Consider the following 27,414-nt stretch of genomic DNA (forward strand, 5'->3'; position numbering starts at 1 on the left):
GGAAACACCTGAATTGAAGCCTAAAGCCATTCACTCCAGGGAGTCTTGCTCCTCTCATAACTCAAAAAGATTCATGCACCCCAGTGTTCACAGCAGCACTATTTACAATAGCCAAGACATGGAAGAAACCTAAATGTCCACTGACAGAGGAATGGATAAAGAAGATGTAGTACATGTATACAATGGAATATTACTCAGCCATAAAAAAGAATGAAATAATGCCATTTGCAGCAACATGGATGGACCTAGAGATTATCATACTAAGTGAAGTAAATCAGACAGAGACAAATACCATATGATACCACTTATATGTGGAATCTAAAAAAGTGATACAAATGAACTTATTGACAAAACAGAAACAGACTCACAGACTTTGAAAAGAAACTTATGGTTACCAAAGGGGAACCCTAGGGGAGAAGGATAAATTAGGAGTCTGGGATTAATGTATACACACTACTACATGTAAAATAGATAATCAACAAGCACCTACTGTATAGCACGGGGAACTCTACTCAATATTCTGTAATAACCTATATGGGAAAAGAATCTGAAAAAGAATGGAATATGTATATGTATAACTGAATCACTTTGCTGTACACCTGAAACTAATACGACACTGTAAATCAACTATACCCCAATATAAAATAAAAATTAAATTTAAAAAAAGTTTCCAGTTATTTGGTAGTGCAAATAAGATCCAGATCCGGCAGAGTAAGCCTCAACTTCCTTTGAGTTCTGACAGCACTTTGCAATCATTTGTGTACTTCTGTCCTCAACCGTCTCCCATCTCCAAACCCTTGGACTTTAAAGTATTTTAAGGAAGGGCTTGTATCTTATTCTGAATCTCTGATGTCAGCCCAAAGACAAACACAGTAGACGTTAAGTATTAGTAGAAATAAATGAAATGGACAGCGACTTGTTTCCCCAGCTTTAAATCTAAATAGACGTGCACCCCTAAGCAAGTCATTTCACCTCGCTGGGACTCAGTTTCCCCATCTGGGTCTCCAAGTGCTCCTCAAACTCTGACAATCTCCAGTCTAAAACGCTGTGGAGATCTTGCCACAAACCCGGTGTTCCCAGCAAGCTACCTGTATTGATTGAAAGACCGGGGAAAAGCAAGGCGGAAATAAGTCCTGAACTGTTTTCTTGACCCGAGGGACAAGCGCCGCTGGGAACCACTCACCGTCCCTAAACCAGGGGGTCACGTAGCTCAGGATGTAGGTAGAGTCCACGATGTTCCTGACATGGTCCCGGAAGGCGTGCAGACTCTGCAGCTGCTCGGCGGTCATGCCTGCGGCTCCGCTCCCCGCGAGGTCCTCGCCTCGCCTGCGCTCCGCTCCCTGCGCTCAGCTCCCAAGAAAGCCCCGCGAGCCGGGAGGGATTGTCCAACAAAAGCACCCAGCACCGAGAGGCGCAGCTGCATGGAAACCAGGACTGCCAACGAAAAATCGAAACTGCAATCAGGTGGGGGAGGCGGGGGCCGCCCAGTCTCCGCTCGCGCAGGTCCCCTGCGCGGTTTCCTTTCCTCTCTGGCTGCCGGGCCCGCCCACCCGCTGATCCAGAGGGACCCAAGAGGACCCCTGCGAATTGCTTTCTGACGTTCATTTTATTCATCTTACTTTCTATTTTGCGTTTACAGCGGTAAAATTTAGTTAAAATAAAATGCACAGATTTTAATTTACAATTCTGAGTTTTAGAAAATGTATGCGGGTGTAACCACCTTCCCCAGGTTGTGTGGGTCCTGTGGCCAAGTGTCTTAACTTTACAGGGAACTGTCACCTGTCTTCCAAAATGGCCGTCCCATGGTCCCTTCCCTCCTGGAGTGTGAGACAGCTCCAGGTGATGCACCTCCTGGAAATACACGCGTCGGTCAGTTTTTTTGTTCGCTTGCTTGGTTTGGTTTGGTTTTTTGCCAGGTGTGAAATGGTGCATTATTGTCAAATATATGTACTCCAGATATCTTCTCCCAGTCTGTGACTTATCATTTCATTTTCTTCAAGGTGTCTTTTCAATACAAATCTATTTTGGTGCAATCTAATTTATAGGGTTTTTAAAATTTTTGTTTACTGCCTTTTGTGTCCTCTTTAGTAAATCTTTGCCTACTCCAAGGTCATAAATATATTCTGTGTTTTCTTTAAGAGTCTTTGTGCTTTTAGCTTTTACGTTTAGGTTATGACCATCTCAAATTAATTTTGTTGTGGTGTGAGGCAGAGGTCAAGGTTTCATTTTATTCCTGTACTTCCAATTGTTCCACAGTTTCATTTGTTGAAAACTCTTCCTTCTTCCATTGAATGGCCTCTGGCACCTTTGGCAAAAAAAAAAACAGTTGACTGTATGTGTGCAGGTCTATTTCTAACTCTATTCTGATCCACTTATCTAGTTGCTGATACTGCTTTTTTCTTCTTTGTAAAGATTATATTGACTATTCTGGGATTTTTGACTATATTGGGATTTTGATCGGAATTACATTGAACCTACAGATGAACTTGAGAAGTGACATTTTTAACAACGTCAAGCCTTCGAACCCATGAACGTACATTTTCATTTATTTAGGTCTTTAATTTCCCTCAGCAATATTTTATAGTTTTAAGAGTACAGATCTTCTACATATCTGTTAAATTTATTCTTAACTATTTTATGTTCTTTGATGCTAATGTAAATTGAATTGTTTTTAAAGTTTCATTTTCAAATTGTTTGTTGCTAGTATATAGAATTCACTAATTCCCTTATTAGTTCTAGTGATTATTCTATAGATTTCTTAAAAATCTCTAGGTAAACAATCATGTCATTTTTGAATACATGGTTTTTACTTCTTTTCCAATGCTTATGCCTTTTATTTTGTTTCCTTTCCTTATGGCACCTCCTATGGCTTCCAACAGAAAGTTGAATAAAACTGGTGAGAACTGACACCCTTATTACTTGTCTCAGCAGGTAAACAATGTTTCACTTTAATTACAAAGTTTGTAACAGAGAAGAACAAACCTGACTCAATGTTGAATCTATTCCTTTAGCTCTAACCTTTGTGCTCTGTCGCCTGTGCTTAGTCATGCTGGCTCTGCACCAAGGGCTCCTCAAACGCAAAAGAATATTGCCTCCAGCCTGAAATATACAGGATAGCCCATTCTCAAGGCTCTGACCTTTAAAGGTATAACACTTTTCCATTCATATAGAGATTAAAAGTTGCAGAACAGAGAATAACATTTGTCTTGTTGGAGGTTTATAGGAACATGTGACCAGACCTACCTTGACAGCTGCAAGAAGGAAGGATTCCTGCACCAAGAAGTCTGCAGCAACCAGCCACACCCCCTCCCATTTTAGTAGAAAAGAAGCCTGAATTCTGACTCAGGCAAGATGGTTCTTTGGTACACTAGTCCGCCATCTTCACAGTCCACTGGCTTTCCGAATAAAGTCGCTATTCTTTGCCCCAACATCTCATCTCTTGATTTATTGGCCTGTCGTTCGGTAAGCAGTACAAGCTTGGACTTGGTAAACAAGTTAGCTGTTGTTTTTTCGTAGATGCCCTTTATCAGATTAATGTTTTCTTGTATTCCTAGTTTGCTCAGAGTTTTTATCGTGAATCGGTGTTGAATTTCTCAAATGTTTTTTTGTGTCTATTGAGGTGATCATATATTCTGTTAACATACTAAACATTGATATTTATTTATTTATTTATTTTGGCTGCGTTGGGTCTTTGTTGCTATGTGCCGGCTTTCTTTCTAGTTGTGGCGAGTGGGGGCTACTCTTTGTGGTGGTGCGTGGGCTTCTCATTGCGGTGGCCTCTCTTGTTGTGGAGCACGGGCTCTAGGCACGCGGGCTTCAGGAGTTGTGGCACGCGGGCTCAGTAGTTGTGGCTCGCAGGCTCTAGAGCACAGCCTCAGTAGTTGTGACGCACGGGCTTAGTTGCTCCACGGCATGTGGTTTCTTCCCGTATCAGGGCTCGAACCCGTGTCCCCTGCATTGGCAGGTGGATTCTTAACCACTGTGCCACCAGGGAAGCCCCACTGATTGATTTTTGAATATTAAACCAACCTAGAACTCTTGGGATAAATCCCATCTGGTCATGATGTAGCACCCTTTTTAAAATTATTCTTTTCTCCTACTTCCTTTGGGTTTAATTTGTTCTTCTTTTACTAGCTTGTTAAGGTAGAAGTTTAGATCACTAATTTTATACATCTTTCTTTCCTAATATAAGCATTTAAGGTTATAAATTTCCCTTTTCTCATCTAAGTTCTAACATCCCATCAGTTTTGATACATTGTATTTTCAATGTCATTCCATTTGAAATAGTTTCTAATATCCCTGTGATTTCTTCTTTAACCTATGCGTTAATTAGAAGTGTGCTGTTTGTTTTTCAAATATTGGGAATTTCCTAAACAGCTTGATGTTATTGACTTCTGATTTTAAACTGTTGTGATCCAAAAGCATACACTGTAAGATTTCAGTCTTTTGAAACTGAAACTTGCCTTATGGCCCAGCATATAATGACTATCTTGATATATCAAGTATCTTCTAGATACACTTAAGAAGAATGTGTATTCTGCAGTTCTTGAGTATAATGTTTGATAAATTTCAATTATGTCAGGTTGGTTTATTAGTGTGGTTCTAGTCTTCTATACCCTTACTAATTTTGTCTACTTGTTATATCAAGTAGTGAGAGGGGGTGTTAAAATCTCCAACTATGATTATTGATTTGTCCATGTGTCCCTTTTATTCCAGCAGTTTTTCCTTCATAAATTTTGTAGCTCTGTTATTAGATTCATATATTTAGGATTGTTGTTTTCCTGAAAATTATGTCTTTATCATTATGAAATGTCTTTTTGATACTTGTTACATCAAAGTCTACGTCATGTGTTATTACAAAACCTGTAACAGCTTTCTTATGCTTACTGTTTGCATGGTATATCTTTTTCCATCCTATTGCTTTCAACCTCTCTGTTAATATTTAAAGTGCACCTCTAGTATATAGCTTATAATTAGGTGTTCCTTTTTTATGCAGTCTGACAATCTCTGCCTGTTAATTGGAGCATTAAATCTATTTCCATTTAATTATTATATGGGTTTAAAACTGCAATTTTGCTGTTTGTTGCATCTGATTTTGTCCCTCTGCTCTATTCCTCTGGGTTAATAAAATATATATTTTACTTTTATCTTTCTTAGCTATAAATTCTTTGTTTTCTTTTAGCTTTCTCTTCCTCCCCCCACCCATATATGTGTACACATAGTGGTTGCTCTGTTGTTCACAACATGCATCTTTAATTTATATCAGTCTACTTTTTTTTTCAATTTTTTTTAATAAATTTATTTATTTATTTTATTTTTGCGTTGCGTCTTCGTTGCTGCACGCGAGCTTTCTCTAGTTGCGGCGAGCGGGGGCTACTCTTGGTTGCAGTAAACGGGCTTCTCATTGCAGTGGCTTCTCTTGGTGCGGAGCACGGGCTCTAAGCATGCGGGTTTCAGTAGTTGTGGCTCACGGGCTCTAGAGTGCAGGCTCAGTAGTTGTGGCGCACGGGCTTAGTTGCTCCGCGGCATGTGGGATCTTCCCGGTAATTCCATCCACCCCAGCCCATCATTTGTGCTATTGTCCTTTTACTCTTCTATATATTATAAACCACATAATACAATGTTATAAGCTTTATTGTAAAAAGTCAGTTGTCTTTTAAATAAAATAAGAAAATGAGAGTCTTTTCTATTTTCCTGTGTTTTTTACCATTTCCGATGCTATTCATTCCCATTTGTAGATACTGGTTTCTTTCCATCTGATGTCACTTCCCTTCTGGCTCCTCCAATATGTTGTTTAGGCTTCCAGTGAATTTTTCATTTCAAGTATTATTTTGAAAAGTTCTAAGAGTTCTACTGGTTTTTTCTACTTTCAATTTCTCAGCTGAGAAACTCTGTGTTCATTATAGCTATCTTCTCTTTAAGTTCATGTATATATTTCTAATAGTGTCTTTAAAGTCTTTGTCTGCTAATTCCATCATGTGGATTATCTCACAGCATGTTTTTTTTAAATTTTTTTAAAATTAATTAATTTATTAATAATTTATTTTTGGCTGTGTTGAGTCTTAATTTCTGTGCGAGGGCTTTCTCTAGTTGTGGCGAGCAGGGGCCACTCTTCATCGCGGTGCATGGGCCTCTCACTGTCGCGGCCTCTCTTGTTGCGGAGCACAGGCTCCAGACGCGCAGGCTCAGTAGTTGTGGCTCACGGGCCTAGCTGCTCCGTGGCATGTGGAATCTTCCCAGACCAGGGCTCGAACCTGTGTCCCCTGCATTGGCAGGCAGATTCTCAACCACTGCACCACCAGGGAAGCCCCTCACAGCATGTTTCTGTAACTGTTTTTTCTCTTGCCTATGGATTCCTTCACATCTCTAATAATTTTTATTTTACACTGGACATTACAGATATGCTGTAGAATTTCTGAATTCTGTTATTTTCTCTGGAGAGTGTTGCTTTTTGTTCTAGCATGCTAACTTATCAGCTATTCATTTTGAAATTACAGAGGCCTTGTTTCACACATTGGGGTGGGTTTCACACATCTGTTAAAGTTTTGCCTTTAATGAAAGATGACTCCCTGATTCAGGGGTATAGTCTTTTCTGCTAAGGCAGGGCCCTGAGGGGTTTCAAGTGAAAAGCGCTACATGTTTCCACTGCCTTTCCAAGTTGGTGGGACCCAGACTCCAAATTCTGCCTTCCCTTCCCAGCTGAGATATCTGTTGAGCTTTTCCAGCCTTCCAGCTATTGCTTACCTGGGCCCCTTGGATTCTCCCCTGCATGTATACATCTCAAGGATGGCTAAGGATTTGAGTGAAGGTTATATACGAATTCTAGGGGTCCCCCTTTGTGTTTCCTTTCTTTCAGAATTTTCCCCCTCAGTATCGTCACTTTGGCAGCCTCAGGGTTCATCTCCTAATTCAATGCCTGTGATTTTATGCTTGTCTGCAAACCTCCATGTGGACTGGGGGGCAACCCTTAGAAGAAAAGCCAAATAAATGCAGTTCTCATGCAGTACAGCTCCTGTCTTTCAGTAGTCTAATTCCCTCTAGTTTTTGCCTTTTGATTTTTTTTTCAGTGCCTTCAAGTACTTGTTCTTTATATTTCGTCCATTTTTATCACTGTTATACAAGCTATTCTGCCACTAGTTGGGTTTAGATTTTTAACTGAGAAAAAGAAATCAGATCCAAAATTCCTTAAAAAAAAAAAAAAAAAAAAAAAGACACGCTTCCTTTTATGCTACCAGTAGGAAACAACAGAGCTTTGAATAACAGTGGATTTATTAAACATCAACAATTATAGTGTAGAATCTCAAAGAACTGAAGTCCCAGAGATAGAGTCATGTGATAGATTTGTACGTAAAATCTGACCAAGGTTGGGGAAGAAGGGAAGTGTCACAGAATGGTGAGAAGAAAGGATTCAGCAGACTCTCTACCTCACCTGGGCATTACTTCATCCAATGCATTTACAGAGTATCTACTGTATGTCAGGTATTGTGAAAAGAACTGGGTATCTGGAGATATGTGAAAAACAGTCTCCCTCAGAAGCTTAGAGTCTGATTGGAGGAGGGAGCAGACAATAAAGATGTAAAAGTGTAAACAATTAAGAAATTGCCAAATGTGAAGTAATACAAAGAAAGCAAGTAGAGTCATGAGATGGAAAATAATGGACATTGGAAAAAACTATTTTAATACAATGGTAAGAGAATATTTTTCTGAGTAGGTCACATTTCAGCTGAATCTTTAAGAATGAGAAGGAATCAACTATTCAAAAAAAGCCAGGACGGGGGATTCCATGCAGGGGGACAGAAACAGAAATAGGTCAAAAAGAAAAAGTGAAAGACACTTGTAGCTGGAACTTCAAGAACAAGGGGTTAAGTGGTAGGCAGTGCTGCTGAAGAGGTAAACGGTGCCTTGTAATACAAGGAATGAAGTGCACTGGGAACACCTTGCAGGGTTTTAAGCAAAAAATAACATAGTCTCATCACATTTTTTGAAAGAACTCTCTGGCTCCTACACAGAACGAGTAGTTCGGTTGGGAGGTGACACAAGTAGGAGATGATGAGGGCTTAGATAAGGACAGTGGCAGTGGGAGTAGAAGAAGAGATATATTTTAGTGATAGGATTGCGTGAACGGCAGCAGAAAAGAAGAGGAAAAAGAATCAAGGCTACAGTCCAGGTATCTGGTTTGAATCACTGTGAAAATGGTAGCACCATGACTAAAGTGGAGAAGTTAAGTTTAGAGCTTATGACATTCTAGTGTGGGAGTTGGATAAGAAAGCATTGGTAGATGTCAGATAGTAGTAAGGGCAATGAGGAGAAATAAAGCAGGATAAGGGAATAAAGAGTAACGGGGGCTGCTTATACTACATGAGTTGATCAGGGAAGACACAAACGAAGTGAGGGCATGCCAACTGGGTGAAGAGCATTCCACTCAAAAAAAACAGAAGGTGCCAAGGCGGGAAGGCAGTAGTGAACTGGGTCCGCAAAAGAAAAGGAGGTGCGCAGCGTTGCGGGGTGGAATGGGTTGGGGAGAGGGAAGACAGAGGTGGCCAAGTCCGTTCATGTAGAGCCTGACAGACTTATCAAGATAAGGACAACGGTTTTGATCCTAAATATGCTGGGGTACCACTGCAGGATTCTGAGAGGGAGAACAGAAAATAAACTGCAAGGGGGAAGGGGGAAGCAGTGACCTGGTAAGAAGCTACAGCACTAGCCGCAGTGCGAGACATGGCATATCGGACTAGGATCAAAGCAGTGGAAGTGGTGAAGTTGCTGGATATATAACCTTAAAATCCCGCACAATTTGCTGTTGAACTGGATGAAGGATATGCGAGAGAGGAGTCAAGGAGAGCTCCCATTTGTTTAACCTGAGGCACTGCGCGAATGGTGGCGCCAACTATTAACAGGGACGCTGGAAGAGAGGCAAGCTTGGAGGAGGAAATCAAGAACATGCTCGCTTGCTTGCTGATGAGAACTATCCACAGGCGGTGCTTCTCAAACATGAATGCGCACACGAATGACCCACAGGTCTTGTTAAAGTGCAGGTTCTGATCCAGCAGACCTGAGACTCTGCATTCCTACCAAGCTCTCAGGTGATGCTGACGTTGCTGGTCCACAGACCTCACTCTGAGAAGCAAAGTCACTGAGAAACACGAGATAAAGGAGGAAGCAGGATAACTGAGACATCAAAATTGTGATTAAAGTGAAGGTAAGTGAAATCCAGAGCACACAGGGAGGATTAGCCTCCATCAGTGGTTCTCAAGCTGCTTTGCAGGGCAGCAGCATCAGAACCACCCGGAAACTTGTTAGAAAAACACATTCTTGGCATCCCATACCTTCTGAATCAGAAACTGTGGGGGTGGCGCCCAGCAATCCATGTTTTAACAAACTCTCCAGATGCTTCTGATGCGTGTGAAAGTTTGAGAACAGAGGCCTAGAGAAAGAGGGCTTCATCCACTGAGTGGCGAGATGAACGTCATGGTAGGTCGAGAGCGAAAATTACAATTCACTTTTCCCAATATTTACACCTTTTACAGTGTAACTCTGCAGTTCCTCTCATCAACAGTGGAGTCTCTTTTCCCTCCGCTTGCATCTGCCTGGAATTATGACTTTGCCGTAGGCAACACAATGAGGGAATGACAGTGTGTTGATACTGAGCCCAGGTTTCAAAAGACTTTGCACACTTCTGCTCTCTTGGACCCCTGTGACCATGATAGAAACAAGCTCAGGCTAATGTGCTAGAAGACAAATGACCACGTGGAAAGAGCCCCGTAATCCCAGCTGAGGCCATCCTAGATCAGCAGACCCACCAGTTTACTGAACACATGAGAAAGCCAGTCAAGACCAAGTAAGCAGGCAGTGTCCCTAATAATGTGCTAGAGGTATTGTTTTTGATAAACAGGCTGAGTTTGTGTTTGCCTGACCTTGATACTGACCAGAACTGCCCAGCCAATATGGAAAGTGTGTGGTAGAGAGAAATGGGAGATTTGAGGAGGAAAAGGTGTGAAATATCCATTGTATCAATGGGGAAGAATAATAAACTTGTACAGTAATGTATATCATATGAAGCTGAGGCTGGTGATTGTGTTTTCATGGTGACACCAATCTATACAGTTACTGATTTCCTTCAGGAACGCTTCGCAGGATGCATGTAGGGACAAGTTAAGAGCTGGGTTCATCCAGATTGAGGTCTTGCTAGGTAATGGGTTAGCAAACTATTGCTTGCAGGACAAATCTAGTATGTGGCTTGTTTTTTACAGGCTGCAAGCTAAAAAATGCTTTAACATTTTTGAAGTGTTATAGAAAAAAACAAAGACTATATACAACAGAGATTGCATATGGCCCATAAAAGTTGAAAATACTTACTATTTGGCCCTTTACAGGAAAAGGTTGCCAACCCCTAAACTAGGTGAATGAGGACAGAAAGGCAAGAGAGTTGGAGGGTATTGCAAGGAAGTAATTTAAACCTAATCCAGAAAATCATAGCTGGGCATGAAGGAAAGTGTTAACAAAAGAGGGTGATTGAGTAAGGTCAAAAGACTGTCATTCCTAGTCCTGTACTCTGTCTAGATCACATTAGATATCCTCGGAGGTGGCCTCACCTGCTCTACCCAGAGCAACGTTTCCTGATACAATGATCGCATGAACCTAACAGTGAGGTACTCTCAAGAACTTGAGTAAGTTCTTGGAAAATCTGCTTATGCCCTACTGTGTGCAGGACACTGCATTTAGCACAGGAGATACAAGACAAAATTGGCGGCAAAAAAAAAAAAAGTATATGGCACTAGAAGAAACACTTCTCAGTCTCTTTCGAAAGCATCTCTTCATCAGCCTCCTTAAGGTTGTGTTCCCTAGAATTCTCACCTATGTCTGCTTCTCTTCTTGCTCTACCTCCCATCTCTGGGAGAGATCTCATCCATTCCCACAGCTTCATTACTACTTTATTCCCAGTGACTCTTAAATCACCTCTCTAGCCCCAATTTTTCCTCCAAGATGCACACTCCTATTTCCAGCTACCCACTGGAAATCTTCATCTGCATGGTATGCTCTATTCCATGCTGTACGAAGAATTTTCTGAGGAGATGGAAATGCTTTCTACCTGTACTGGCCAATATGGTAGCCACAAGCCTCATGTGGCTATTAAATGTAAATAAAATTCAAAATTCCAAAGTTCCTCAGTTTCAATAGCCATATTTCAAGTGGTCAATACCCACATGTGGCCAGTGGCTACTATGTTGGACAGCACAGCTCTAGGCAACTCAAACAGTCTCAAACTGAACTCTTTCCTCCCCCAACTATCCCTATTTCTGTTTTTCCTACCTTGAATATTGTCACCATGTATCTCTCACAGCCCATCCTCATCAAAATGGTGCCCAAATCTCATCTCATCTACCCCAGAAATCTACTGAATCTAGCGTCTCTTCTGGATCCCTACTGTCACTGTTCCACAGGCCCTTTTGATTTCTGGTTTGAACTACTGCAAAGGGCTTCTCAAAGTTTTTTACTGAGACTTTCCCAACTCCAAACCTTCTACCTTATCTCTACTTGTTTCTTAAGAGCAAGACTAATTGTTCCATCCCCACCTTCTTTAAAATTCTTGTTGGTGCCCTCCTACTCATCCTTGTAACCCTAGCATTTAGCATAATCTTGGACCACAGGTACACAGCATCTGATGAATAAATGAATTTTACAGATAGAAAAGCAAAGAGATAGCCTCTTGCCTAGGAGAGAACTGTTCACCTATATGAAGTGCAGATGATCTTTCAGAGAAACAGAAGCCAGCCTACGCCAGGCAAATACTAGATGCTTTAATTTTGCCCCGTGTCTATAGAAAGCACACCACCCAATGTTCTGGCAAACATCGCAGTTGCGGCTCCTACTGGGATGAATTTAGACTCAGACCTTGGCCTAAGGTGAATTCTATTTCCCTTACCTCTTGCTTTTCTCACGCACAGATCCAATGGTATTTACCATCCCCCAATATCCTTGCAAGTAAAGTAGGAAAGAATTTACTAATTTCCATGACATTGTAACAAGCAACTGTACTTTTTTCAGTGGCCATAAAACACTTACTGTTTTCCAATACCTAAGAGATTCAGGTATTGACTGAAAACTCAAAATGAGGAATTAATCAATTATTTACCAAGCTTTGATTATCGTCTGTGCATGAGTCAGCTGCTGCAGCAGAACATGAGTGTAAAGGACAAGATATAATACCCGTGACACAACTACCATTTTCTTGTCCATCCTGTATCTCCCACCATCACCCAGAGTGTTCTTCCATGTAGAGAATACTTGACAGCCTCATAGATCATTATCCTCAATTCCAGTCACCTTCACCTCCACCCATTTTCGTTACTTCCAGTCATGGCTAGAATCAGGTGCTCTCTAAAATATTTTTTCAGTCTTCTTACTCCTATCCCCACTATGTCTACTTGAACCTCACTGGAAAATAAATCCCCTGGTATCTCACTGTTCTCTAAGTATAATGGTCACCTCATAGCTTCACTTCCTTCCCTACACAGCCCAGACACCAGAATGCACCAATTCAACTACACTCACCAGTATCTCCCTCAACTCCCTTGCCCCTTTTTTTACTACTTACATTCAGCAATATGTCAACCATAGATAAATCCATCCATTTGTTCATTCACTGTAGAAATACTGAATGCATACTAGATGTCCAACATTAGTTTCTGCTTCTATTTCCATATTGTTGAATGCTACCAGGGCAAAATCACAAATTTCAGGGTCCCATAAATTTAAACATGCCATTATCTCAGGTGAGACCTCAACACTCATCAGCAATTAACTAAGCCTCTCTCCACGACCCTCAAGGAACATTTTTCCACTCCTCTCCTCAAGCCCAATACTACTCAGGATGCATCTTTCTCAGAAGATGGCATTGCTTCCTACTGCATGGAGAAAAGACAGGCTTCAGAGAACGAACAACCTCATCTTAATCATCTACCCACCAGTGTCTCTCTGCATTTTTACTTCCTTCTGCCACTTCTTTGGAGTAAGACTCGCCTCTGCTTCTATAGCCATTACTAATTCACCTACCCGTGTTCTGGATCCCCTTCGCTACAGCACTTACCGCTCTCCTGTATTTTTAACTTCTCCTATTCTAGGGCCTCCTTCCCCAAAATCTTCTCTCCCTCCCATTTGACGTTTTAAAAATAAAGCAAACTCTCCTTTCTTTGGTTTTGTACCCTCACAAGCTTGCTTCTGAGCATGGAATCAAGAGTAGATTGTCTAGTGACTTCTGTTCTTTCTCATGGAGAAAGTGGCTTTAACAGTCACACGTTTGCCTTTGTGACTTTTTCTCCTTTTTGCGGGGTATACAAGGCTGATAACTCACTGACACATTCTCACATGCAGGCAACCCTGCAGGCCTAGAGAAGTCCTTTTGTTTTGAAACTATTTCAAACTTACATGAAAATTACAAGGAGTACAAAGGATTTCTGTATGTTTTACCCTCGTTCACCAATTTTTAAAGTGTACCACAACTTATCATTACTCCTCTCCAACTATACACGCATCTTCTGAACCATTTGAGAGTAGGTTACATAATGATTATGATTTACATGCCCATGTGGGTTTTCCTAAAGGCACCAATCACCAGATGTGTCTATACAATTTCTGGTCTCTACATTATCATAGTAATTTAAAATGTCACCATTTCGATAGTACACAGGTCTAATGAGCTTAATGTTAGTAATGGATCCATGCTCAGGAATTCCCTGGTGGTCCAATGATTAGGGCTCCACTATTCCACCGTCGTGGTCCGGGTTTGATGCCTGTCGGGAAACTAAATCCCACATGCCACGCAGTGTGGCCAAAAATAAATACATGAATAAATTAAAAAAAACAGAAATGGATCCATGCTCTGAATCCTGATGAAATCTGGTTTGTGTGGAGGAACCCTTTTCCATTTCTCATCCCCTGCCCCCATTCGTGGGGACAATGGGTGCTGGTGGTTTCCAGTACCCCAAAGCACCTTCTGAAAAAATTTTCCAAGTCCAGAGACGCATTACCGGCTGGCTCAGGTGTCCCCAACCTACAGCAGAGGGAACTGCAATTATTCCCCATGATGTAAAAATAATTCCCAGTAAGTACAGGCCATCAGCTGACCTTGCATAAATTGTGCTCCTCTGTACACACCACCCATTGTTAGTACAGACTAGATGGGTTAGGGAAGCCCTTGGGTTGCCTCCCCCAAGAGCTAAGGCCAAATTTGACTATTTAGACAAGGAAGTAATAATAACAAGTTTTCCTGTTGTGAATCTGAGGATGAGATTGAGCAAGTGCTTGCCCAATGAACGAGCAAGTGCAAATGCCTAGTTGCATTTCCTTTACAGAAATAAGTCGCAAAAACACTGAAAACCTGAGGTAAAATAAAATGTATCATGGACAACAAATTTGGATGAATAGGCTAAATGAATGCAGCGTTAGGTTGAAAGTTTACAGAAAGTATAGCTCTGTGAAAGCAGAATGCAGGTCTTAGCCAATTTTTAAAATCTCTAGCACCTATACATCCACCCAATAAGCGCTTTAAGCATATCCTATGTGAAAGAAAATAGAGAAGGGATATAGCAGAACACACACAGTTGCCAAAGAACTTTCAGACTGGTGAGAGAGAAGACATTAGTAATCAACTGCAACTTGTGATGCATACCCTAAAGGAGTCCAGGGTTGTTTAGAGGAAGTAATTGAGAGGAAATAATGGAGTGGAGGGGCACACTTTAACATTAACCTAGTTTAGCCAGAGAATTCAGTTCCCAGCAGAAGAAAAACGCTATGCATGAAGGCTCTGAATTAGTAGGGAGCAGCAACTCCACAGACCTGAAGCTGGCTAGTGTGGCCAGAGCACAAATGGTGAGAGAAAAGCTAAAGATGGACTAGAGTCTAATTAAGCAGAGATTTGTAATCCGTATTTTGTTGGACTTCTGTTTCCTTTTAATAAATATCCTAAGAATAATAGGAAGCTACTGAAGGATTTTAAGTAGAATGAAAGGGGGGAAAAATGTTTTTAAAGGTCTTTTGAAAGCTACATCAAGAATGGATGGAGGTAAACAGTGGATGCAGGCAGACCCATTATGGTAGTACAGGTGAGAGATCACGGCTGCCTAGACTGGATGATGGTACAGACACATTAGAAATATTAGAAAAATATCTAGTGACCAAGATTCAGTGACTGGATGAGAGGGCTGAAGGAGAACGAAGAATCAAAGACTTGGAAATTTTTGGCTTGGACACCTAAGAGGATGATGTGATGGTGCCATGTATCAAGATGGGTTTTCACTAAGTGTTTAACTCAAAACATTAAGATGGGTGTTCACTAAAATATCATGCAAAAGCAGAATGTGGAATAAAACAGCATTCTTACATTTTTAATACTTAAGAAAAACTACAGTCATTTCATAATTTCAAAGTATATTCTTTGATCAGCTATAATCATCCCACAATTTCTCAACGTCTGGGCTTACTAAAATTGTCTGTGTCAACTTTAGATTCTCATTATTTTACAAACCAGTTTCCTACTACCCTTAGGATAAACACAAACTCTTAGCGGGGCCTACAAAGCTTGGTCCCGCACTCTCTGTCCTTCAGCTAAGCCTGTTTCTTTTAGTCCTTAGAATATGCCAGACTCCCTTTCTGCCTTTTGGATCTCTGCACATCCCCTTTGCTGACAACTCTACTCCTAGTTACTATCTACTTGTTCTCTGGATTTCAGTTCAACCACTACTTCCACCTGAGATTAGGCCCCCACTGTATGCTCTTACAGGAAATTATACTTTGTCTCCAGAGAGCTTACAGTTTGTGATGTTTACATATATATATATATATCCCATGAGGAAAGGGAATATACCTGCTTTGTTCTATCACTGAATCCCTAAAAACCTGCCACACACAGCAGACATTGCAATTTCTGTTGAACAATGAATAAACTTGGGAGCAAGGCAAAGTGACGGCTAAATTTAGATCTCATCCAAGTTCTGCTGTTCACTGGCAATCCTACGTCAGGCTATAGATGTACAGCAATTTTTATCATCTCTAAACCAGAATAAAACATAAACAAACACAGCCACTTTGTGTAAAAGAACTACCAATATAAAAGAAGTCAGGCAAGGGTTTTTTTGTTTTTAGTAAGCTACATACTACATAACTGCATTTTGCTGAAGACAGCAAATTAAGATACTCTTCATAATCATATTAAAGAACCAAAATAATCATTAAAACTGTGAGGTTAAATGTAGTTCACATTAAAACTGTGAAATTCAGTATTTATAACACAAGGATATCCTTAACTATTTACAAGAGTTTAGCTCCACTAAAATAATTTGATTTAAAAAACAATCAATACTGCATAGGAAAATTTTTGGATTGTTTTAAAGTGTTACTGTTTTATTTTTTCTTTTGTTGAATACACATTTGCTTTACTGGCAGTCCAGATAAACAAGTATATAAAGGAAATATTTAAAGTTTTCTTTTGGCAGAAGTCAAGATAAACTGTGCAGATAAAATGCCTCAATTTAACCTGAAGAAATGGTTTTGAATCATACAAATTTTTAAGAAGAAAAATAAAGACTGTCCAAAGGGATTCTCCTAGCTTATAACACATTTCCAGAATAACTCTCAAAAAAAAATTCAAAAATACTCATTGACTACTTTAAAAATATGTCAATACCATATGGCTTTATGAAATAACTTCTAAAATTTATATTTTTTATTTAAAAAGGATCCCAAGTTTTAAATAAACTGCTAGCAATATCATTTTCTTCACTTAAAAGTGCGTATCTCTGAGGGTGGGACATACATATTTTTTGAACAAATAATGATTTTTACAAATTTTTAACACACACACAAAAAAAATCACAAAATACTTTTAAGGGGAAAAAGTTTTCACCAAGTGTCATCTTTAAACAGACTGCAGTAGATGACATTGTTCTTTTTTCTTTTTTCCTTTTTATACCATCAGAATTCTCAATGAGACGCTTTGGCAGTTTTAAGACATATCATGGTCTCTACCAAGAGACACTGACATTAATGATATCCGTGGAGATGGCAATCGCCTTGATGACTCAATCTGATAAGAGACATTACTGGGCTGGCTCTCCAAATCAGAGGCAAAGGTGTTCTCTTCTCTTACATCAAGAGTCTGTTCAATTGAAGCTGCCTGGGGTGAAATATTATCTACAGTTTTGTTGGCATTATTCAAGTTGTTATTAAGTGTGGTAATATCATACTCCTTGCCCAGGACACCAAATTCATCTTCTATTGTAACTACATCTTTAGTTTCAAATGGTTCCAAGGAAGGAACCAAAAATTCGTTTTGTAGAGGGTCTTGAGGACCACTAAGGTCACGTTCTGTATCCTCCTTTACTTCAGAATCCTTATCACTGTCACTGTCAATGGTAATCACAACTGGGGAACGTGAAGCATTATCGCCATGGTGTTTCTTATGCTTCCTCTTATGTTTTTTCTTTTTCTTTTTATGGTGTCTAGTTGTATCGGTAGCTTTCCCTTCATAAACTATCTCTACACTTAAGCTGCGGGTCCTTTTTCTTCTCTTGTGCTTTGTCTCTCTGTCTGATGATCGGCTATCTGAAAAGCTGTCACTCTCATTTTTGTAGCTTCCATCCAATTTTGATGAAGATTTTGAGTAATGACCTTCCTTTACTTTAGAAACAAATTCCCGAGATGGTTGGGCCACATCGTTAGAACCCTCCAAATGCCGTGTTTTGTATTTTCGTTTCCCGCCAGGCTTTTCATTTCTCACCCGGTCAGGCCCTGTAGATGCAGTCTTTGATCTAGTACTAGATAGGCTCCTTGATCTATGCCTTTCATAGTAGTAATATTTCCTTTCACTGTGATTATTTTTTTTCCTAGCATTTGTTCTTTCAGAAAAAGACTGAATTCTAAATTCTGGACTTGAAGATTGTCTGGAATAGTGAGCTCTGGACAGAGTCCTCCTCCTGTAAGATGATTCGTAGCCATCCCTGTCCTTGTTTCTACTATAGTAAGTATACTCCCACTTATATCTGCTTCCATAATTATTTCTTAAATAGTAACGATCTCGATTTCTGCTCCGTGATCTTCTTTTACCACGATCACTGCTACGAGATCTTGATCTGCTTGTGCTTTCACTACTTAGAGACAGAGTTTGGCTTCTTCTTGACCAACTGCTATCTCTAGTTCTTGATCTCTTTTTGTCTCTTCTGCCTCTAGGTCTGCTACTCTCCCTGCTTCTGGATCGTTTGCTTTTCATTCTTTTCTTCCCATGATGCTTCCTACGATTCTTCTGATCATGCCCACTCCTACCCTGGGAACATGAATCTGAACTTCTGGATCTTCCCCTCCTTCTGTGTCTGTGGGTATATGGGGAATATACCCTGTCTCCTCTGATGGATGAGCTCAGGTCTCTGGGAGAGGACAATGATACAGACCGTTTCTCTTCCTTCTTTGATTTGATTCTTGTACCAGAATCACAATGACCTTTATTTATTTGTTCATCCTTTCCAAGGATAGAGTGTGGAGATGAACATCTACTAACATCACTATCACCAGAACTGTAAGACTGCTCTTGTTCTTGTGCCTTCACGGTCTCCATTTTCTCGTAGGAACCTAACTCCTCAGAATCAGAGGACAGTTCAACAAGTTCTGGGGTCCTCTCAGCTAGTGGTTTAACAAACCCAACAATGACACAATTATCTGAAGAAGAATCACTGTCGTTATTTATGTTGTCATTGGTTTGTACTGCTTGCATCTGAGATGTGGCTCTTCCTGTTACAAGTTCTTCATCTGAACTGTCGGAAGTATTTAAAAGGGAAGACATGGCAGCATGTACCTGCTCTGAGCTTGAATAAGATGGCCCTGGAGTTTCATCATCCCATGGTGCCTGACTAACAGTAGCTACATTAACATCCAGCTCTTGGGTCTCTGCTTCATCGGGAGATATTGTTATGACCGAAGAATCAGAATGGCTACCTTCTTCATATGAAGGAGCAGGACAATCATAATTTGCATGCTGGTCAAAGGCTGCCATGTTAAATGGAGATCGGGCAAAACTGATAAATTCGTGTATAAAATGCTCAGTCCGATTAAGTAAAAATGGCCTTAAATCAGACACAAATGCCTGACTCTCCAAGTCATAGCGAGTAACATTACTCATGATGATATGCTGGACAATATTCACTAATGATCCATGAGCTCCAAAGAGAACTGTGAGTTCACGTTTTAACCAGGGGACTAATCTGTGAAGGCAAGCCGGATTTCTACGGAAAAATTCAGCTGAAATATCCCTATAGCGGCCACCATCTTCAATATTTCTAACTCGAGCACCAGCACGATAGAGAGTTCGCCTAAAATTAATAATATCCTGTTCTTGAATTTTCCGCAAAGATCTTTCATCTGCAGTAGCTGGCCTCCTTATTGCAATCTGTCTCATAAATGGAGGAATTTCACCATCTCTAGCTCTTGCTGAAATGCCTAACCCTTCAAATATTACTCCACTATCTGGTGGAGTTGTTGTTCTTCTATTCATGGTACTGTTAGGTGAATAAATAGAAGCACTTCGTTCCCTTGTCATAGTTGTACGATAGCGGAATCGTCGAACATCAGGGGTAACAAAAGAACCATTGTACGAAGGCCTTAGTACATACTCCTTGAAGTCGTCTTCTGCCCTCACAGAATGGAAAATAGAATCAAAGGGCTGTTTACATAGTGGACATTCAGCTTTGTTTTTTGACCACTCCTGTACACAGCGAAAACAGAACTTATGTAAACAGCGATCTAAGTAAGACACATTATCAAACCTATCCAAGCATATAGGACACTTAGAATCAGGAGATGCATCAGCTGGTACTGTCTGTTGCAATTTGCTAGTGCCAGCTTTAGGTGAAAAGTTGTCCATTTTAAATTCCTTAGCGGCTGATGCCATTATCTGTAAAAGGGAAAAAAATACATCAGTAACCTGATAAAAAAGAAATGACTAAATCTGAAAAAAATGCAAATGACTGTGAAACATACTTTGGTAAAAATAGTTAAGTAGTTTATTGTCTTTGTAACATAAAGGGGCAGTGTAGCATAGTAATACAGTACTTAAAGCACAAGCTCTAAAGTCAGATTTCCTGGGTTTGAATCCTCCTGCACATTACCAGTGTGACTATGGATTAGTTACTAGTTACCATCCTTATGCTTCAATTTCATCTGTAGCTCACTGATACTAGAACCTGCCTCACAGGATTTGTGAAGATGTTTAAAAAAAAAAAAAAAGCCCTTAGAAAAAGTGCCTGGTCCATAGTAAGCTCTCAAATATTATATAATATTCTATTATTCTTTTTTTAAAAAATAATTTGAGGAAGATTTGATATATACAAAAAAGTGCAAAAGAAAATATACCAAGTACCCATGTATCCTCCACTCAGACTTAGCAGCTAACATTTTCTCATGGTTTTTCCCGATTTTTTAAAATGTCCGTTTATGTGCTTCCCCGCCGCCCCCGCCATCCTTCTCTAGAAAACAAAAACCAAAAATATCATAATTCTCAGGTTATGAGAATAACTCCACTTAGGTGGAGTTATTTCTACACATGGTTTTATATCTTGCATACATATGCCCCAAACACTACGGACTACTCAATTGTTTTGTTTGTAGTAAGTATTATGCATGTATCTTTAAAAACAGCTTTAGGGAGAAAATTTGCATACCAGAAAGTTCACCTATTTGAACCAATTCTGTGGTTTTTAGTGGAAGATTCTTTCACACACAAAAAAGGATCTGTTAGTGAAGATTAAATGAAATAACAAAATATAAAAGCACTCATGGGCAGTGTCTGGCTTATAGCAACTGCTGAGTAAATGTTAGTTGCTGTTATTATTACTACACTACTGTTATACTACACTATTCTTACTACACTATTACATTCAGTTCATCACTGACTCCTTTCAGCATCCCTAAGAAGCTTTTCTTCGCCTTTTTATTTAATCCAGTCAGTCACTAAGTACCTTGAAATCATGTTTTCAGCCTTCTTCCTTATCTTTTCTCACAAGGATCACTAGAATCTTAAAGATTAGTTCTGTTTGCTTTAAATCTGTCAGTTTATATAGACCCATAACTTACAAAATGAATTTTCCAGAGCTGAAATCTAGTTGCATTACATTTTGGCCTTGTTATCTTATAAAATCCCTCTTTAGCTGCTTTCTATACTAATCATTTTACAGACGTTAAATATTAGTTTCTTCCTTTATGTTTTCCTGGGCCTATTATGATCTTTCTCCACCATCACAGAAAGTCCCATCATGAGTCAACTGCTATCTAGTCAAATAATAGAACTGCAATTTTCTAAACAAGAAACTCACTGGCCATACCTAGGTCTAACAAAAACAAAGCCCACGATAAAAACCTATCAATATTATTGTAAAATATAAGTACTTCACCATAGACTTCAAATTAAACTGCTCATCTGGGGCGTCTTAGCTTTCTCAGAGCTATAACTTAATAGGAAACCAATTAACGCTGAACAAGTTTCTTCAGGGGGTTCCAAATACTTCCAGTCCTCTGTTTCTAGAGTGGAAATGTAAAAATTACCATTGTTCTTAAATAGAAGAGAATTATAAATATATTAATACTAATTGCATTTTTGCTAATATATTTAAAGTCTGAAACTTTAATGTTACATAAATTTCTCAGCATTTCCCCCTACTGTTAATATTTTTAAATTCTCCTACTCAGGAAAAAAAAAATCTTAAAAATAAAAACTATTAGGATAAGAGACTGTGCATGTGCATTAGGGGAAGGAGTGAAGAGTGAACAGGGCACTGGAGAGATTATCAGATCTGGATTGAAGACCAGGTTTCACCTAAAACTAACTCCGTCAACTGGAGAAATTCACATTAACTCTGGACTTTAGTTTGCTGCTCTATATAAGAAGGGGATAATTAGAATTTTAAAAAGACTGGTGAAATTCAAGTTAATACATTTTATCTTAATTTGTTTCTTTGGAATACAGAATTTTAGTGTTTACTAAACATTTCCAGTTCACATAAAAATTACAACCCAGAATGCATTCATTAAAAAAAATATTTGGTAATAACTTGAAGTTCAAATAAAACAAAATCTCAACTAATTATAATTTTTTGAATGGAATTTTAGTCCTCCCTTCCCTAGTTGTAAAAGTCCGTTAACCAATTTGACAGCACCAGTCTAAAGAATGACGAGTAACATCATCCATAGTAGGTAAAAAAGAACAAATTATTAGTCCTGTCTTGTATTTCTATACAGGAATATCTTTCGGTACAAAGAATGGCATTCATTGGAAACACCAAATAATGGCAATGAATATAAATCATCATATAAAGAATTTACTCTTTCAAAATCATCACTAAATACTAAAATTAAAATATGTGCTAATTCAAATGAAATAGAACTACCACATGACCCAGCAATTCCACACCTATCCATGCAAGAGAAACAAAAACATGCCCACACAAAAACTTGTAAGTGAATAGTCATAGCAGTGTTTGTCCTAAGAGCTTAAAAGTGGAGATAACCCAAATGCCCATCAACTGATGAATATAGAATCTCCACACAATGGAATATTTGATAATAAAAAGGAATAAAGTACTGACACATGCTACAACATGGCTGAGTTTTTTCATTATGCTAAATGAAAAAATATCAATCACAAAAGATCACATGTTGTATGCTATTTTATAGGAAATTTACAGAATAGGCAAATGGATAGAAAGCAGACTGGTGGTTGCGGGGTGGGGGGGGTTATGAGGTTTCTTTCTAGGATGATGAAAATGTTCAATTAGAGTTGCACAAATATACTCCATAAATACACTAAACCCCACTGTATTTTATATTTTAAAGAAATGAACTTTATGGATGAAATATAAATTATATCTCAAAACTGTTTCAAAAATACAAATTAAGGCATAGAACAGGGATGGCTAGGAGACAGATTTAAGATTTGTAGGTCTGCGGGCGAGTTCCGGGTCAGGTAGCAAAGGTGGACCTGATGATAGATTTAGTGCTTCAGGTTCTAGAAGAAGCCTGTGATAAAAGTTTCTCTATCCGAGCACTCTAGGAATTAGGACTTCAAATTAATTTCCCCATAGGGGATAAGTTAATCAGTTGTTCTGAACCCTTTTCCTTAACTGCCTCCCAAATTCTAAATAAAGTTTACCATCTTTAGAATAAATTGATTAAGCAAAACCTTCCCTTCCCCAAATCTTCAAATGTGTTGGCTTTAACAGGGATAAAAACCCTCCATATCACATGTTGGGGGAAATTTCAGATAATCAACGAGCATACATATCTAGGGAAAATGGATGGGGGTGGACAGGTGGAGGGTGATAAAGAGTCGGGAGGCTAGAATCTAAATTAGACCACAAACCAGACATTTAAAAAACTGCACAGGGATACAAACTAGGAATGCTCTGCAGAATTAAATATTTAATAAAACCAGACTTCCTATAAAAGTATCTTCTACGGCATTCCTTAAATTATCACTGTATATACAATTTAATCACTAGCTGATTACATTGACGGAGTGATGTTAATTCTAATGTAGAGCCACGGCTGAGAATCAAAACCACTTACTAGTGGCGTGATCTTGAGGAAGTTATTTTATTTCACAAAATCTTACATTTTCTCAATTCTAAAACAGGCTGAGTAACAGTACCCACCTGAAAAGGTGGCTGTGTGAAGGGATATATTCCACGTAAACCCATAGCATAGTGCTTGGTGGGCAATAAGAACTTAATACTGTTTTCCTATGTTATGTGAAAATAAAGTTAATTTTGATCATTTCCATCATCCATAACTGATTATAAAATGCCCAGAAAGATGACAGTCTATAACTAAATGATTTTCATATTAATATCAATATTGTACTTAATATATCTAAGCAATGTGGCTAAAAAGGGTTCACAAGTGGATGAACTAGAAATATACCAAGTATTAAAAACAATCTAGGCCCAATCTCTTGTGACCTTAAAGAAATCATGTACGTCTCTGAAATGCAATCTAATCACCAATTCCAAGAAATCAAACAGAAGTTATAGGATCTACTAACGAGACCCTAGAAAACTTAAATACTGACCAGACCCTACGAAATTTAATTCCAGTTTCAGCAATAAAAAGAATTGCTTGGGAACCATTCCCCTCTAAAGCCACTCATTCCAGATAAGCATGACTGCTTTGGCTGACTCTGTAGCTTTCAAAGTCACTGACTAAAAACAAACTAAAAAGCCCAACCCTCACCGCTATTAACTTAAATCTTCGGTAACTCTTTCTGAATTTATCTTAAACAATCTTGAAAATTACCTACCAAAAATTCTATTCACTTTTCCTCTCAAATCACTATTTGCCTCATCTCAGTACTGCCCCCTTCCAGTCTACCAATCAGCCCATGAGGAAAGCTGCGCTGACTTGATGGATGAAGAAGTCACAGGCTCACGGGGTGTAAACAGTGTACAAACTCCAACAGTCACGGCGACAGTCACTTCCTTTGGCTGAGAACTGCCAACTGCCAGGATCTAAGATAAACACCGCGTGCATTACATAATCACAACGAACTAAAATACCGTTACTCCCGTTTTACAGACATACTCAGAGAGATTAGGGGCCCGCCCAAGGTCACATCTCTGACAGCGGCGATGCCACGACTCAGACTCGAACGTTTTGTGTTTTGTGTCGGCTTTTCCCCCCGGAGACCAAGCTCCTTCCAGTACACGGCTGGGCTCGCGCCCTCGGGAGCGCTTCTCGGAAAGCAGCCCTCCCCCGCCCACCGGCACGGATCCACAGGTGCGCGGCGGGAGCCGCCGGGACGCCGGCCCGCCGGGCAGCCACGGCGCCTCAGGCCCGGACCGCAGCTCCCTCGACCCTGGGCCTAGCTGCAGGCGGGAGCTTCAGATCGCCCAGCCCTTCCGACCCCGGCGCCCCATTGTTCCCGATCTCACTCACCTCGGAGGATACAGGCGCAGGCCCGGCTGGGGAGCTCGTGGCAAGCTCCCGACGGCCCAGAAAGCTGGGTCGGTGACGGCAGGACCCGCGAAGGCGAACCCGGCGACTTCTCCGCCGGCCCTCAGGAGCGGGAGTAGGCAGGGGCGCTTCACCCTCCTCGCGAGACAGCGGAGACCCCGGCGGCTGCTGCGACCCCTGCGACGTAAAGCGCTCATCACCAATGGCTGCTTGGGGGCGGTGGCAGAAAGCGGTGGCAGAAAGCGAAACCCACTCCGCGACCCCCAGCAAGTCAAAACACAGCACCCGCCTGCGTAACGCATGCGCGGTAGAGGACGCCGGCACTGAAGGCGGGGCTTAGCGCGCTCGGCCCGGGCCCGGCCCTTCCCCCAACCCCCTCCAGGAATGAGAGCTCCTGGAATGAGAGCGACCTGACCCTCCGAGGCAGAAATCGCTATCATACCGTCACTCTGGTTGCTACTAATCTCTGGGGATTACAGGGGCACTAGTTTAAAGTTCGCTTCTAATTTACCCGGAAGACACGATAACTAGCTTAGTCTCATTTAAACCTCACCAAACTCTGTGAGAAGTTACTAAAACTGTATCTGGTGTATAGATAAAGGAACTGAGTTACCCGGAGGCTAAGGGACTACCTCCGGCTGCAGAGTTAGGAAGCAACACCGGGATTCGAATGGAATACCCAAATCAGAGGCCTACAGTTTTCAGAGAGAGATCAACTCCAGTATAGGGATAAACAGGGATTTAACCTAAGAGAGTAGGGCCTTGAAATCTTCCCAAAACAGATAACGTTTTTACCCTTCCCCACTCTCCAAAATTTGCATTAAAACTCTGTTTAGGCGACAGCTGAGATTACAGAGACATAACGTCTGGAGCCTAAAGCGGCCCTCTGCCCCATTCTTCGCCTCAAATGTGAGTGTACCGAACTTTCTAGGGCTGAACTTGGCTCCGCGTGCCAAACTCTGTCCTTCGGTTTAATATTTGATCGTGCTACCGTCCTAAGCATAGAAACGTTCAATAAACACTTGTTGATTGGCAGCTACATTCTGCCGGGTAATTCATGCCACGTTATTCCTTCTTAAAAGTATCACTGACATCAACAAGCCACTGCGTTCTCAAAGACTTGTTTCTTGAAGAAAAGCTCAATTAACAGGGATCCCCACAACGATTCGTCAGTTATATAAAAGCGGGTGGTATTCTTGTTTACATCAAAGATGAATACACGAACTACCTACATTGTGGGAACAGATCCGGAAGGAAACATTAATTCTTTGAGCGCGAGACGTCGGCGTAGTATTTAAATCGTGGATTATTTTTCCAAATAAACTTTTAAATGCACACGACGGTACCTTATCTCGTATTAATACTGCTCTGGAACTGAAGGAAGACCGGCTGACGAGTCAAGCCTATCCCTCTTAAGTGGCAAAAAACACTTCCAACATACTTTCTCGTTTCTCTCACCTCCTTCCCGAAAGGCGGGCTTGGCCCCCGGGTCACGTGACACCGCCCACAGCTCCGGGCGGAAGAGGCCGGCCCAGCCGAGGGGAAACGCGCCGGAAGGCGAGTGGGCGGGCGCTCGCGCCCGGCTGAAAGATGGCCGCCGCCGCCCGGCAGCCACCGCCCCGGAGGTTACTCTAGGGCCTGCGGCTTCCGCCCGTGCCCGCGGACCACCGCCGTCTCCTTACCATGAAGCCAGTGAGTCGCCGCACCCTGGACCGGATTTATTCAGCGGTAGGTCCCGGGCCTGGAGGGGCTCCACGGGGTCGACTCCTGAGGCACACGGGTGAAAGCCCGCTATTTCTTCAGCGCCCAGAAACTCCAAAATCCATTGCTGAATTAAGCCTTTCACTCCCTCACCTCGACTCCGCCTCTTCCGGGAGGACACGCTCTTCCGCTTCTTACGTAAGAGCGGCTTGGTGTACTCGCTTCCGGAACCACATTTATACGAGTTTGTCACTAAAATTCCCACCAACCTGATGGGGGGTGGGGAGGAGGAAGTGCCACTCACATGTTTTTGCTTTTACTCCTCCTCTTGCATTTCTTAGTTGCTCCTCGCGGTCGTATTGCTCTCCTGGGGATACGTCATCTATGCATCAACTGTAGCTGCACGACGACAGCTAAGGAAGAAATACCCAAAATCTTCGGGATGAATGAAAATTTGTAATTCCTCTGGATTTGATTCCATGCATATACAATTCTTTACCTCATGCTCATCTGACACGTGTCTCGATTTAATGTAAAATCTTTAAAATGCTTTGAAATTCATTTTTGTATACCGTCCTTTATAATAACCACTAATATGCTACTTTTTCATATACTTAGAGATTTGTCTTTTACGTTCTCACATAACAAAGCAACCTACATCTAGGCCTTTTAATCTAGAGTTTCTAAAATACTTTTGAAATGCTTCAGAAAGCCGCCTTTAAAAGTGTG

The 27,414-nt window shown here is 40.7% G+C and overlaps 1 protein-coding gene and 2 long non-coding RNA genes across 7 annotated transcripts; 2 read left to right on the top strand and 1 right to left on the bottom strand.

Annotated features, from left to right (window-relative positions):
• Positions 1–1,295: 1,295 nt before the first annotated feature.
• LOC309663584 lies at positions 1,296–17,061 on the top strand. The gene is made up of 2 exons (XR_014265354.1): positions 1,296–1,464; positions 1,769–17,061. It is a non-coding gene; the product is annotated as an uncharacterized lncRNA (long non-coding RNA).
• On the bottom strand, positions 16,370–26,988 carry TOPORS (TOP1 binding arginine/serine rich protein, E3 ubiquitin ligase). Of its 5 annotated transcripts, XM_082467555.1 has the most exons (5): positions 26,331–26,448; positions 24,967–25,161; positions 24,332–24,539; positions 21,432–21,558; positions 16,370–19,936 (listed from the first exon to the last, which is right to left on the bottom strand). In XM_082467555.1, the coding sequence occupies exons 4-5, from the start codon at positions 21,432–21,434 to the stop codon at positions 17,000–17,002; spliced, it is 2,940 nt and encodes a 979-aa protein (XP_082323681.1). In that variant the 5' UTR covers positions 21,435–21,558; positions 24,332–24,539; positions 24,967–25,161; positions 26,331–26,448; the 3' UTR covers positions 16,370–16,999. The 5 variants fall into 5 exon arrangements, with proteins under 5 accessions (XP_082323681.1, XP_082323684.1, XP_082323680.1 ...); XM_082467558.1 differs by lacking the exon at positions 21,432–21,558; XM_082467554.1 differs by lacking the exons at positions 21,432–21,558; positions 24,332–24,539; positions 26,331–26,448 and adding an exon at positions 26,667–26,988.
• Positions 26,553–27,246, top strand: LOC309663582. The gene is made up of 2 exons (XR_014265348.1): positions 26,553–26,712; positions 27,027–27,246. It is a non-coding gene; the product is annotated as an uncharacterized lncRNA (long non-coding RNA).
• Positions 27,247–27,414: the final 168 nt, after the last annotated feature.

This window comes from Balaenoptera physalus (genome assembly GCF_965194825.1).
Source record: "Balaenoptera physalus genome assembly, chromosome: 7".
NCBI lineage: Eukaryota > Metazoa > Chordata > Mammalia > Artiodactyla > Balaenopteridae > Balaenoptera > Balaenoptera physalus.

Bases quoted from the DNA above. Each gene is read 5' to 3' on its own strand.
- TOPORS (XM_082467554.1), bottom strand. The intron at 19,937-24,966 runs GTGAGTGAGATC...TCCCTTTTACAG, and splicing joins CTGCGCCTGTATCCTCCGAG to ATAATGGCATCAGCCGCTAA.